Raw genomic sequence first — 15,273 nt, forward strand, 5'->3', positions numbered from 1 at the left:
TATTGAGACTGGGTCTTACAAAATTCTGCCTGTTCCCTTCTAGCTCACAAATTGAGGTGTCTATCCCGCTGCTCGCCTGTTAGGCGCCTGTATATTGGATGACACATAGGCACAGGGCGGTAGTAATACCAAACAGCAAAACATGTAATTTATAAATGTCGTCCCTGTCAACACAAACCCCAAATTATAAATGTTTGTCTGGGTTATAATAACTAAAAAACATAAAAGGTGCAGCAGAAATGATGTCTGTACCTGTCTGTCTCCTGCACGATCCAGCACTGGTTCTCCAACGGTCCTGCTGGTTTCTGCTGGTGCAGGCGGCATGTGACCGGTACAGCCAATCACTGCTGTGGTGGCCGTGTGCCCTATTACTGGCACTGGAGCTCAGTGATGGCAGCCCTGATGCCAGTAACATGGCACTTAAGCAATGCAGCTATTGATGCAGAAGTTACATGCTGTCTGGAGAAAAGTATGTGACAGCTGGCCTGGAAGAATTGGATCTTTGGGGGAAAGGACAGATAATTAATAATTTTCATTTATTTGCAGAAAGTTCAGTTTTTTTCTTTTATAAAACTTTAAACAACCCAATTTACATGGGTTGTGCCAAGTTTTCAAGTTATCCCCTATCACAGTGTAACTTGAAAATGTGGTACAGCCCAATGTTAAATAGAACTCTGCACTAGAGAAGGTAGAATAACGGCACTTACTATAAATATCATTTATATGTTATTATGGATAATCACTGAGAAATTTTAATATTCATATTGTACATTACTGCATATTGCAGCAAACCATTGTCCAATATGTCTTCACATAATAGAGCTTTAAAGGGGTTGTCCACTTTCAGCAAATGGATATTATTGTTTGTATAAAGTATACAACATTTCAATATACTTTCTGTATTAATTCCTCAGAGTTTTCCATCTCTGCTTGCTGTCATTCTATAGGAAATGTCATTGTTTAAGGAACTTTACCATCAGTGTCAAGCATAACAAACCAGTAATACTTACTGATACAGACACTGACTGTGGTAATTTCTTTTTTATTTCTTACCCATGGCTTCTTTCCTTCTAAAATAAATTATTAAAATTATGGGACTGAGCCTGACGGGCTCTGGTGGGTGTTTCCAGAGCACTTAGTGCTGCAGATTCACAGGCTGAGCAGATGAGCAGAAAATGTCTCACCCTCCTGTCCTATCTAGAAGCATCAGGAACCCCTCTACAAAGCAGGCCGCACTATTACAGCACAGTGTTGGGCCGGGTGTATGAAGAGGGCTCACGACTGAGCCCGCTCCATACAGGGTGGTTGTTTGATGCATATTGCAGCTGGCACCAATCGTGGGTGTTAACCATTTAAATGTGTCTGCCAAAGCAAATTATAAGGCCGTACATTATGCAAAATAGCAGCAATGAAAATGTGATCTCGTCCTGCAAAAGAAATTTGACGATGGAACATGGACATCAGAACTTTGCAAAATGAAGGTAGTTTTTACAAAAGGTTTTAATTTTTTAAAATATATTAAAACATATTAATACCTATATAAATTTGGTATTTCCCTGACTGGAGAAACCCACAGAATAAAAAGGAGGTGTTATTTTGACTAAAAATGAAAGGGGTAAATACAGAGCCAACAAAAAAATGCTGCAAATATTTTTTTTTTTTTTTGCTAAATTTACCACATTTGTAATTTTTTACCAGCTTTCCAGTACATGACATGGTATAGTAAATACTGTCACAGGAAAGTACAAGTTTTACACAGAAAACAAGCCCTCGTGCAGCTCTGTACATTGAAAAATGAAAAAGGGCCAAGTTGTTAAGGGGTTAAACATGAAAGGGCCCCTCAAATAATTGAATCTGAAAACTGGAAATTGAAATGAATCTTTGATTTGTAAGCCTCCTAAAATCTTAATAAAAAATAATAACATTTAAAAGAATCATGCAAAACTACCGTACACCAAACATATGGTAAATTTTAATTACTAACCAATTTGGGCAGTTAGACTAACTGTATGATGAGCATAACATATGTTCTTATGTAATCATAATTGTATCATTTTCTTTTGTTGTGTTAAAAAAAACTATTTCCCTTCATTAGGATTAAAGTTTTTATCTATCTATAACATCTATAACATAACATATCTATAAAGAAATGAAATAATCTCTTCTTTTTTTTTCTAGACAAGTGCAAAACATTTCAACCAAAATATACCACTAAAGTGAAGTAAACCTTGTCTGAAAATTGGTAGGTTTGAAAAATCGGGTTGTGTCTTTATGGGTTGCTAGGGGCATTAATATGCTGGATTGGCTGTTCAGCAACCAATCCAGCAATATGTCTGTACCGCGCAAGGCGCACTTAAACCCTGAACCGCGAGTTTGATTTCTCTCATTTCTAGTTGTTATCCCTTAGGACAGAGGTGACGAACCTATGGCACGGGTGCCAGAGATGGCACTTAGAGCACTTTCTGTGGGCACCCAGGCCTTTACCCAAGCACAGAGTTTGCCGGTGCAAAACAGCCCAGGACGTGCCACGCTCAGTGCTATTTTAAAGCGACATACTTGGGTGCCAGGACTACAGGAGAAGCAAGAAGGTGTGGACAGAGATGGATTATTTTTGGAGCTCCTGCTCAGGGTCCCCTGATTCTTCCTGTTCAGGGGACCCTGGAGAGAAGCTGCAATCCAAATTTCTCCATATTCTTTCTATTGTATTGGTGTCCTCAGGACGCCAATATGATTGAAACCTGTGATACAGCAGGGATCAATAAGTTACTCCTTAAATGGTCATGTCGGCACTTTGCGACATATAAGTGGGTTTTGGTTGTAGTTGGGGCACTCGGTCTGGTTCACCATCACTGTCTTAGGATATGCAAAACCTACTAAACCAATGAGAGGTAATAATAACACACGCTTTATTCCTGTTGTTTAGCCTTTTATTTATGGCTTTTCTCTCAGGTCTCAGCCATTCTTAATGCAGCTTAACATAAGAAGGATGGAACAAACTGTGATAAACATTTAAATTATTTTAAAAAGCATTTACCACAAACTATAAATACTCATAAAGAAGGTAAACCAACATATGGTTAATAGCTTTTTAACAAACTTTGCATAAATCAGCAGTACAAAACATATACGAAACTTATAATGTAATAATGCAAGTTATTTTCCCACTTCTCTGCCTCTGTTCAGCCTAATTCAACATTCTTTCTGAAATTTTAGCTACAAATCGACCTTATGATAGGACTTTGCTGATAAATTCACTCACTATTAGGGATGAGCAGGCCTGAACTCCTCTTTTGGTTAGGGTGCGCCCTGTGTTACCCAGTCATATTGCCGGATTGGCTACCAAACAGCCAATCATTCCTATTATTTGCCCTAGAAACTAGCCATGGCTATGATTGGCCAGGGGTATTTAGGTCAGTCATAGCAATGGCTAGTAGCAAGGGTCGTTAATTTACCGGATTGGCTGTTCAGCAGCCAATCCAGCAATATGTCCAGGTCGCTCAGGGCGCACCCAAACCACGAACTCAAGCAGAAAGATCAGGTCCGCTCATCTCTACTAAATATTCATCTTTATGGAGAGGGGAGGAATGATCAGATCTGCAGTGAGAAATAATTTTCTTTCTCACCCCAAGTGCTTTATGCTTTTGTGTACAGGTTAATACTTTACTCTAACTTCCTAATTTTTTTTTGTGTGAGAGATTTAGAGACATAGATGCCCCTGCTACCCCTTTGCAGTGTAGTGCCCAATTCACAGTACAGCTAGTCTCCTTCTACTAACTCAGAGACAGCTGCAAATTACATATAAAAGCTATTGAGGGGAAAACTGCTACAAAATGCATCTACAATTATATAATGGCCAGAAAGAGTCAGTTTTCATGTACACATACTGGACTATAGATGTATGCAAATTTTATTTAAAAATAAGGTACCTTTTAGGTACAACCACAGCTATCTACAATCATATCAGGAATGTCTGCCTTGACAATCGTGTTGTTGATGTCAAAGTAAAGAAATGATAGAGGCCTTCGCTTGGTTGGAACACAACACAGGCTGAGATTAGAATAGGCATTGTTTGCTTTGATGAGGCTGAAGATCGCTGTATGACTTGATGCTGCAATCCCTGGTGCTCTGGCCAGGTGAACTGAACACCGTCCTTCACATAGATTCATGAAATAACCCTTTGGGCTTATTATCCAGTCATTCCAGCCAATGTCTTTAAAAGCAATGTAAAATTTCTTTAGGCAACATATTTGCATGTCACCGGTGCACTCTGTGATGTGCCTACGAATTCGAGCATCCTCCTGTTTGTTATGAACTTTTAATGCCAAAAATGGACGATGGACATGGCTGATATTATCCAGTTTCAGTGGATTCTGACAGTCCAGGCATTTCAATTCTATGTATATGTTTTCTGTTCCCTCATTGAGAGCTTTTCCGGAGAACATTTGTAAAGGAACCATATACCAGCCACCGCTTACCGCTTTAGCCTGGGCTGTACCTTTTATAGGATAGGCGTTAGGCATGAACTTACCAGTCACTAATAGGGTTATTTTGCTGCGGGATGTTGTTTTTAGATACAACCACATATGTGCCTGATATATCTCCTCTTGCTTGTCTTTATCAGTAGATAGATGAAAGTGAAGAACACTTCTGACACCATTTGAATAATCTGCATGTGCAAAAATAGCAAGAGTAAGATAAGGGTAACCATGGTGTAGTTTCCAGATCTGTACATTATACTAATTTCTGTTGAATAAATATTTGGGATAATATTTGATGAAGACTGGATTTGGAAAAGCTCAGATAGAGAGTTGGTGTGCCGCCTAGGCAGTAGTCAATCTGTTTTTTGTATTTTTTTTTTTGTAATTTACCAATATACATCTATTAATAGTTCTGCTCTGCCTTCTTGATATGTGAAGTGAAGCCTCCTGTCTTTTCCCTCATCAGCCAGACATTCCATAAAATGGCCGCAGATGGAGGGTCATGTGATATCTATCTGTCCATGAACAATGGCCCTGGCAGGGACTTATTATAGTATTTATGAATATAAGTTTAAGGTCCTGGCAGGGTGATTGTTCATGGACAGATAGAGATCACATGATACTCCATGTGAAGCCATTTTATGGATGGGAATGTCTGGCTGATCAAGAAACACATTATGGCTATGCACTGAGCCATCTTTTGTCACATGACACTTTAATGTTTTTCTTGTAAGTTAGAGCACTTGCACTTCATATGTATGGCCATTATATGTATGGACTATTGTCATGCCTATTGGTAATATATTGTATCAATGAATTTGACCAATGTGTCTCTATTTATTAATTGTATGACTTTTGTGTCTACACCCCTAATACCAGCAATTATGCCATATCACCGATTCATTTAATTTACTTGTCAGTCTGTATTTTGTGGATTCTTTCTCTTGTAAATCACAAACTGTTTCTAGATTGTATTGTACATTTTAATGACTTTAATAAAAATTAAATATTTTTACCAGTTTTCTATAATTTCACTGCCTGTATAAGCTCTTTGTAGGTTCAGTATTGTATTACTGTAAGTGTAGCTGTATTTACAATAATACATTGGTGTTGCATTAGTCGGTATTAATAACTTTTAATAAATGTATATTGCCAAATTCCCTAATAATCTGCCCTCTGCCCTTACACACATTACAAAAAACATGAGGTAAAGTGACCAACCCCTTTAAGCCTACACAATCCTTGGCCCTCACTCAGTGCCCCGCCTTTATCTATCTACATAACCCTTAAGCAAAGGCCAACACCAACAGATGATATTAAATGAATGCCACCGCCTGCCCAGTCCCGCCATCCTGTTTATGTCCTCCATTCTATTACTTTGTTCATTAGCATTGGATAAAAACTTCTGCAACTGCCTTCTTACTAACTAGCAAATGTGCAACATAAAAAATGATTCAATATATTCAAGTATTGTTCAAGTTTGTCACAGTGTGTTCAAAAAGTTAATTTACTCTCTTTTCCTATATGTCTGATATCTGCAATGTCCTACTAAACAGCTGAAAGGTTATAGTCTGTAGTAAACATCAATATATACTACAAACTCTACTGACTTTTACAATATTTTGCATCACATTTTCAAGTACAATGGTTGTGCAGCCAAACAATTTTGAAGCCTGTTCAGAATGAACACATTCACCTCATTGTTTTTCCATTGCTCACAATTTTTCCCAGTCCTATTCCAGTCTTTGTACATGCTGCCAAAGTGTTGATGCCCTGATGCAGACATGTGACTACTGCAACCAGTCATTGGCTTTAAAGGCACCCTGCTGTAACTAGTAATTACTTACAGCAGTCAGATGTTGAGATATCCTAACTACAGCAAGAAGTAAGAAGTTTGGCAGGGGACCCAGAAGCATCAGAACATGAGTGGTGTGAAATTGTAAAGAAAGCTGTCACACAAATTTTATTCGCATGCCTGCACCCCTTGCAGTGTACCATATTCAAAGTAAGAGCCATATATTTATCTTGTGTTTTGAAGCTACAGTATAAAGATACATGATGGTCTATAGATACATGTTAATTTCCCCCCTCCATCCTCCACAGACAAAATATTTGCATACCTATTTCAGCAAAGCTGATGACTTCATGGGTTTGACCAATATCCAGTTCCTTGTTCCCTCTACCATTCTTTTTTGGCAAGTCTGGGGAATGGTCCTCATCCAACTCAATGTTCAATCGCAGTAAAGCCTGTGCCAGATTTTCCCTGGACACAGCCTGTGAAATGTTTGGCCTCTGGCGCAAGTGAAGTTTGTTCAGAATGTTCTGCTTGGCCACTTCCACAAGTATTTCTTTCTCAGCTTCAGCCTCCATAGGTTGGTTAAAAAAGCTGCAAGATGAGCAGGAAAAATTTGCCAGTGTTGCTTGCATAATAACCAGCAATAGAGGTAAAGCAACATGACTTGTCATGATGTTATCTGCAGAGAAGACACAAAACATAATTCTTAACAAAAAGCAGAATTGTGTGATTATTTTATCAGAGCAAATAAGTATTCTCAGAAACATGTCATGCTTTAGGGAAGAGTCAGGTCCCTAGATTAGATTCTGTAATAGGATCTCAAAATGTAAAAAAAATATTGTTTGACCACAAATTATTTGCTACTTTTTCTCTGCCCAGAACACAATAAACTAACATATAGTACACATAGCATAAACATCTGTTCTGCAGTATATAATTGGGTTAAAGTAAATGCTAGAAAGAAGAAAAGTGGTTACGCATAATCCTGGCTGGGACCTGGAGCTGGTGTTTGCTTCGTCCTGCTTTGAGCGTTGCCTCTGGTGTCCTTTGAAACTGGGAGGAAACTAAATCCAAAAGTGCAAAGTTTTCTATTATTTTAGCTTTGTTTCTTCACCAAACAAAAAATAAACAAATGTTGTATAAGTACAGCAAATATACACAATGTGTGACCTCGGAAGAGCAAGTAGAACACAGTTAACCCTTTTGCAACCTTCAGCTGGTGTTTGGGCAACATGTGGAGGAGAAACAAAAGGTAACACACAGGACAATAAATAACTAGACATTGATAATATCCAACTTTGTCATTTATTTTAGTACCTAATGTGTATGAGGCTCAAGGATTTAACATACTTAATTAGTGTTAGTCGCTTAGGTGGTGAGTATAAGGTTATACACTTTCCATAACTCCCATAGGGGCAAACTTGAGTTACGGAAATAGCAAAGTGAACTACGCTAGCACACATAGGGTATGTTAGTTGGCATTTAACTTATATTAGATAACTATCAACCGGTCTGGCTGCATCTCACCACTGTGCGGGGACAAAAACAATTTCTTGGATTGCCTTATGGGTAAATCCACCCTGCAGACAGGACCACAACAGAAGTAAACAATACGGGTGTAACTTTAGGGTGTGCAGAGGGTAGCAACCAGGCTTAAGAGGCTTAGGGGGCCCAAAAGGTGTCATTTTACCATATGATAAAACTAGTACTATAATCCATACATTATAGTCGGGGGCCTGGCACAGACTTGGCACTATGGCCATCAGCTTCAAGTTTACGCCACTGGTAAATACCTCTATAGAAAACCCCATCATTGCCTCCAATGATGGATGAAGCTATAACTTATTTATAAATGCACAGATCTTGTGAAGTAAACCCTCCATAGAGCTCAATATTTTCGCTCTATACTATCACTGCCCTTAGCCATTAGGCTGCTGCAAAGCATGTTCCTAAATGTTGTTGGCAGAGCTCTGGCATGATAGCAGCCCCCAATAGAAAGATAATTGAAAAATCAGATCAGAAAATAAAAACAATTCATAAAAATTCATAATATTATCTGGAAAAACCAAAATAAGTGGTACATTCATTTAATTTACGGATGACTAATATCCTATGAGATCCCCTATAAATAAGGAGATAGATGAATAAGTATCCAAATTTGACAACACTGTCTGGTATAGACAGGGTACACATTTTGGATAGGGCAGATCATAATTGCTTTTAGCAAAGGTAATTCTAGTGATGGGTACATTAGAACATATTCCTTCCTGTAAGCAGATGTTTACTACAGTAACAATAGATGAATCCATAATTGTTGATCTAAGTGCCAAAGATTTAAGCTGTCATGTTGTGTCAGGGTAATAAGGACCCATATGTTGGGACCATTCACTGCCGAAATCAAATAGTAACAGTCCAACTCACCTCCCCTTTTTTCCCAACCAAGACTTAAGTGGCACAGACACTAAGCCCCGAAAACCTAAGGTAATCACATGATGAAGAAGTAACTCCAGAGCCAGCCGAGTCTAATATCAATCTTCTTTATTGAGGTCAAATAAAACATGTACAAACGCATGAAGGTAACACCAGGACAAAACTGACTTACATGTTCCTTGTTAGTGATAAATCCCAGGCTTCTCGCTGGATTGTCTTGTATTGAAAACATGACTATAATATGGGACTTGTAGAAGTTCAGAAGAGTCCGCTTTCCTAAAGAGTGTTTCGTTCATAAAATATGGTTGACCTACCATCAAAATTTCACAGACTAAACAATGTCTGATATGAGATTAACTGGCTGGAAATAATGCAGGATGCATTATTTGGCACTGCTGACAGGTAAAGAAGGATAAGTCTGCAACACAGACTTAAAAGACGGCGGTATAATGGTATAATTAGAGTTACCATTAAAAATGATAGAACAATATGTCACTCTAGATACTTAGGGGTAAATTTAACAAAGCTTTGGTGCATAGACCAGTGCAGAGTTAGACTCCACAGGAGCAGATAAAATATACTAGGTGATGTATCTGGAGTAGTTTAAAGGGAACCACATTTTCACAAATACAGCTAGTGACAGGTTCCCATGCAAACTTATTAACTAACTCTTCTTTTAGCTAAACATTGTTTCCCTTATATCCCCATTAATGAACTTTATCTTATATTACCTGGCAACAGTAGAGGCGTATCCGGTTAAGCCAGCACTTCCCATATACTCATCTTGATATCCTGTGCATCTTCTCAGCATGTCATGTGACCAAGAAGATGTCATCTAAGGTCCTTATATTTTCATTGTCAACTCCGTGTATGTATATGATCACATGAAATCACAGCATGCCTCCATGGAGAATGGGGAGAGGTAGAATTCCATGCTGCGATTTCATGTGATCAGATACATACATGGGGTAGACTGTGCAAATGTAGCAGGATCTTAAATTACATCACTTCATGACATGAAGTGGCAAATGATGTAACAGAGCTCTCTCTCTCAATGTCCCACACAGCGACATGTTTTATAGCAGTGAGACATGTCAATTAGGGACAAGGAGGCAGGGCAATGTAGTAACCACTGAGTATACAGGGCCTCATTGGACTCACTTAGTGTCTATAGACTCACATCAGGTGATTTGCATATAAGTTTACAAACTGATTTTTTTAACATTGCAACCATGAAGAGGAACCATTTAGGGATAAGGGCAATGCTTTTTAATCACAGTTTTTAATGAAGCATTTATTTTGGGTGGGTTAATTTGCATGGCAGATTCTCTTTATGACTGTGGAGTTGTATGTAAGGCCAGCAAATGGTTGGCTAGTTTCGGAGTGTATATCTCCAGTGCACAGACTACATTTTTTTGGGTCACAAACTGAAATTTCTAGTTCCTGGAGTAGGCCATGTCCTCTTTCCCTGAGGCCACAGTTGGAAAACTGCCAAAAAATGGTCTCAAACCCCTCAATTAATGTGGAACACAGCATTTAGGTGAAAATGACTCCAGAGTTCTGGCATACAGATGGATATTGCCCTATGAACATTTTAAATATAGAAAACTGTTTACTATAAATTACGTCTGTTTTAGTTTGAAAAAAAACTTGAATTTCAGCTATTTGTGGAAGTAAATGTTAAAAATATTTACTGATCTCAAAGTCCTTAAAGGTAGGATACGTAAAAGTCTAGGATACCTGTCTTTAGTAGTTAAATAGAGACAATCTACTAACTTTACTCAATGCTGAATGTTGTTACTAATTATGAGCTCTGATGTTGCTACATCACCTTATATGCACCAAATTTGCCACTTCCAGTGGTGTGAGGCAACCCACTCAGTTTTTCTATTCAGACAACTTACTCCAGATTTATCATGTGGATTCAGATATGGATTACAGATTTATGAAGTGCAACATTTGTACAATTTGGATTTATCACATAAGAATATTTAAAAACCTGTAATCTAACAACACTAAAGGGATTGTCTAATCACAATAAGTTACCCCCTATCCCCTGATTGGGTCTCAATGGTGGGAACCCTACAAATCACAAGAACAGGGGTCCTTTGTACCCCAAAGGAAAAGAGCATCCGGTCACACAATCTTCACCTGGTTGGGATTTTGTGTATTTGATACTTATTATATGATATTATTTTGTATTGTGTTTTATGAATGTATTGGGGGAGACTTATTAATCTGTGTATGACAAAATTATGTCATAATTTGCACTAAAAAACTGTCTGTGCAACATTTATATAGGGTTCTAGACAGTTTTTAGGCACTTGTATGACTAGTTTGACAAAAAGGTTACAGCCTATGAAAAATTGTGTGGTTTAGTGCCAAAAACTGTGCCAAAAATAATGCTGACCCAACAGAATTTTGTCCCATTTTTATGGCTTAAAATAAGCCAACTAATAAGAGGTGCAAAGTATGACTAGACAGTCGTATACTACGACAGATTTATTATCCACTATCACACTTTCATGTGTTTGTGTGTGCTTGCTTGGTGTCTGTCTCATTCCTTTCCATCCTTTTCCTCAATGAGTCTTGATAGGTTGGGCCTGGTTGAGTCAACTCATGTCAAGATGAAACCACATATTTTGATGAAGTCTGCCTTGCTGTAATTTGTGTAAAATATATCAAATGGCGCAACACATTTCATAAATGTGACGTCTGTGATTCAACTTTCTTTGCCACCCTGTTACTGAAGTGAGCCTGTGACAAATTGCATTGTCTCTGCCATTATTAATGTCCTTTTTCAGTATTAGGACCTTTAAATCCTTCACATTGTGGCCTGGTCCCAAGAAGTGTTTTCCCATAGTTGTCTCCATCTTCTGGTCTGTCTGTGAATTCATCCTGCTCTGTAGTTTCTGTTGAGTCTCCCTAATGCATATATTATCAACCGGCCACAGTGTGTAAGATTTAAAGGTCCTAATTATGTAAGGTGACTTTAATAATGGTAGAGAGAGGAAAACCTGGGGATTCAAGCTGATGATGACCTTCCAGTCACAGACACACTGGGGGGTATTTATCAGACTTCTATTCCACAAAATTGGCATAGAAGCCCTGAAATAATCACAAATCCTAGTGCATCATTAGTACCTGCAATTATTTTCCCCTTTCTGTCACCTTCACACAGGGGGGGCACGAAGGGGTGTGAAGGGGCCGCGATTGCCAGGAGAGTAGGTGTGGCTGGCAGGGGAGCAGACGCAGCCATCGGCGGACTGGGCCAGTGCAGGTGCACCCACTGCAGCAAGCGATTTCTCAAACAGGTAGGATCTGGCGTAGAAATGTAATGCTATTTAGCCATGTATACGGCTGCGCTGGATGTGTGGTGGGTGTCGACGTATAATAAATACCCCCCAAGGATACAATATTGCACCTGGGCTTATGGCCCATTACATGGACCACAAGATACTATCTCCAGACCCCCTACTGCCCTTCATTGTGTAACATAATATCCCCACCTGTCCAGCAACTGCGCAACCACAAGCAGGCTTGGTGCTAGCTGTCAGACTAGGTAGGTGGTGGCGAACTCACCCTGTGACGTCCCTGCGGGCTATGGTCCTGCCTGCAGCGGATAAACCACCCTGACAAGGGCGAACACGCTATCAGGAACCTAACTGACGGTCCTTGAGTGACCCTACAAGATGACAGGAAAACTCCCTTCGTCTGGCAGCTGCTGGATGGTGGAGCGGACAGGTAACCAGAAATACAGGTATAGACCAGTGTTCACACTGGTGCACAGAAACTGACACAATACTGAGACAGGGAAGTGGGGTCACACTAGGAGATAATGATATTGAGGGACAACAGATACAACAGACAATACAAACCGGGTCTAAACCGAGATGTCAGCAAAGGTACAGAATCGTATAGCAAGTAGAATGGTCAGAAGGCAAAGAAGAAGTCAATACACAGAATAGTAGGAAAGGCAAGAGCAAGAGCATTAGAGATCACAGGAGACTGCAATAATAGGAGACTGGGCAGAATATAAGGTAGTAATGGACACTATCTCCAGCACTGACTGGTTCAGCCGTCCATCACTCAAACCGCAGCTGCAGGCAAAATGAGTTCAAAGACACACACAGGTTTCCCAGGATCAGAAATGGAGCTGGTTTTCCGGCAAGAAGCCTGAAACCTGATCCCATCAGAACAATTTGTGAGTTCTGACACATAGGGGGTCATTTACTAAGGTCCCGATTCGTGTTTTTCCGACGTGTTACCCGAATATTTCCGTTATGCGGCGATTGTACCTGAATTGCCCCGGGATTTTGGCGCACGCGTTCGGATTGTGGCGCATCTGCTCCGGCATGCGCACGACGGAAATCGGGGGGCGTGGCCGACCGAAAACCCGACGTATTCGGAAAAACGCCGCATATAAAAAATGAAAATGTGTCGCTTGGGATGCGCTTACCTTCACCTGGTCCAGCTCGGTGTATTCCGGCGCGTTCAGATGATTTTCAGCGCAGCAGCGCCACCTGGTGGACGGCGGAGGAACTACCTTCATAAATCCCGTCCGGACCCGAATCCTGTGCAGAGAACGCGCCGCTGGATCGCGAATGGGCCGGGTAAGTAAATCTGCCCCATAAACTGCAGTTTTCACCAAAACCTCACCACGTGTACTAATTATCTACGTGCAACATTTATTTGAAACTTTACCTTTTGTTTCCTGAAAGCCCGCAGCAGATATAATTTTTCAGGTTAGCCAATAAAGATATAATTCCTTAAAGTTAATCTACCATCATGATCAGGGAATGTAAACCAAGCACACTTGCATGGTGGCATGTGCCACCTCTGGCAGGATTTGAACTTCTTTTAGCTTCTTTTGTTTTTACTTAAAAAAAAGCGTTAAAAATTATGCAATTGAGGCTAAGGGGCTCTGGGTTCAATTGACAGCTATGGAGTCTGGAGCTCATTTGCATAATTTTAAAGCCTTTTTTCGTAAAAGCAAGGGCATAAGAAGCTAAATGAAGAGCCGATCCTGCCAGAGGGGACACACACCTACATGTAAGTGTGCATGGTTTACATTCCCTGATCCTAGTAGTATATTTCCTTTAAGCACTTTTTTACACAAAAGTAATTGACATTATAGAATATTTTTTTATTTTTCTTGGCTAAATTTAGGCACAGGTGAAACCTAGGGACTGGTTGCACCTTTTTGTGTCAAAAAGCCACAAATCCACACCAGACATTAACACCTCATGTGCCAAAATGAAACCACATTTTTCAAGCTAAAACATTATGATGAATTGCTTAAATAGCGCCAAAACACTGGAAACATATGTGGCCTAATGAAAAATCGGTCCGAATGCATGTAGGCATGCTCATATTTCACTTATTTATATCAGCAAATGACCACCACATTTTATATACGGCGAAAAACAAGAGATGTGTCTTGCCTACCAGATGACTGTGTATTATGAATTTAAATATATAAAGATATCTATTGTACAAGTACTTTTACCTGGAATGTGTCGCCTGTTCTTCCTAATAGATTGCAAGCCCTTATGATGACTATTTAATTGCTCTGTAATGTCTGTCTGTCTACGTATATAAGTGCTGAAGAAAATAATGGCGCTATACTAATTAAAATTTATTTGATTATATCCTGTAGAAGGATAAGTTTAAAAAGAACAAATGAAAAAGATACATGTTTCGATAACTCTTGCAACAAATACAGATAATAATTACAATAAAGATTTATTTGTTAAAATATTTTTTTTTTACTTATGCCCCCAAATCAATGATTAGCAAAAATTATTAAATACCAACATCCTAACAGTTTACATTGACTGCTAACTCAATGGAAAAAGTTAAACTTTGGTTTTCTCTATTGCTGATATGGACACTGGATACAGAAAACATATAATGAACCAAACATATTTTGGCCTTAAAAACAAAACATGATTCCCCAACAACCAATATCAGCAAGATTAGGAAATCTTTTAAAGGTTAAGACCTACCTATTCTTATAGTAGGTTCCCACATTACAGAAATATAACACAGATATATCACTATACCCCTACTCAAACAAGCAGGCTGCCAAATGGACTTAGCCATACAGTTGCTAGATGTGACTTTTCACCTAGAAACAAGGTTAAACATACAAAGACATCATTCAAAGCGTTAGCAAATATTAGGCAATTCTCTTTTTACAGACAGATATATAAAAAAAAAAGATAAAATAATAGTTTGACATAAAAAGCAAGATATCATCTTAAGGAATGCAGTATTCTAAATGAAAATATTTATCATCGCAATAATAATAACAATACACTCGTAAAAACAGTGGCCCAGATTTATCAAAAGTGCCTTATCGCAGACTGCCTCACTAATGCGCAGGTTGCGCTAGATAATTGAATACTTGTTTATTGTTTTTTTTGTAAAAGAGAGACAACTTAAAGACAGCAAACATTGCATGAACAGTTGAGGGCCCGCAGAACGGTAAACATCACCTGACTGTGGGACCAGAAAGTGGTGTTTCTATACATAACAAGACATATCAAAGAACATACATAGAGAGCA

The 15,273-nt window shown here is 39.0% G+C and overlaps 1 protein-coding gene across 2 annotated transcripts; it reads right to left on the bottom strand.

Annotated features, from left to right (window-relative positions):
* Positions 1-2,712: 2,712 nt before the first annotated feature.
* On the bottom strand, positions 2,713-7,333 carry LOC140117806 (inhibin beta C chain-like). 2 transcript variants are annotated; one of them, XM_072134899.1, is made up of 3 exons: positions 7,270-7,318; positions 6,599-6,952; positions 2,713-4,666 (listed from the first exon to the last, which is right to left on the bottom strand). In XM_072134899.1, exons 2-3 carry the CDS (start codon positions 6,942-6,944, stop codon positions 3,930-3,932), a joined length of 1,083 nt encoding a protein of 360 aa, XP_071991000.1. In that variant the 5' UTR covers positions 6,945-6,952; positions 7,270-7,318; the 3' UTR covers positions 2,713-3,929. The 2 variants fall into 2 exon arrangements, with proteins under 2 accessions (XP_071991000.1, XP_071990999.1); XM_072134898.1 differs by having other exon boundaries at positions 2,717-4,666; positions 7,251-7,333.
* Between the last annotated feature and the right edge of the window lie 7,940 nt (positions 7,334-15,273).

Source organism: Engystomops pustulosus, chromosome 2 (genome assembly GCF_040894005.1).
Source record: "Engystomops pustulosus chromosome 2, aEngPut4.maternal, whole genome shotgun sequence".
NCBI classification, from domain to species: Eukaryota; Metazoa; Chordata; class Amphibia; order Anura; family Leptodactylidae; genus Engystomops; species Engystomops pustulosus.

Bases quoted from the DNA above. Each gene is read 5' to 3' on its own strand.
- LOC140117806 (XM_072134898.1), bottom strand. The intron at 4,667-6,598 runs GTATGCAAATAT...TTGCACATGCAG, and splicing joins CATCAGCTTTGCTGAAATAG to ATTATTCAAATGGTGTCAGA.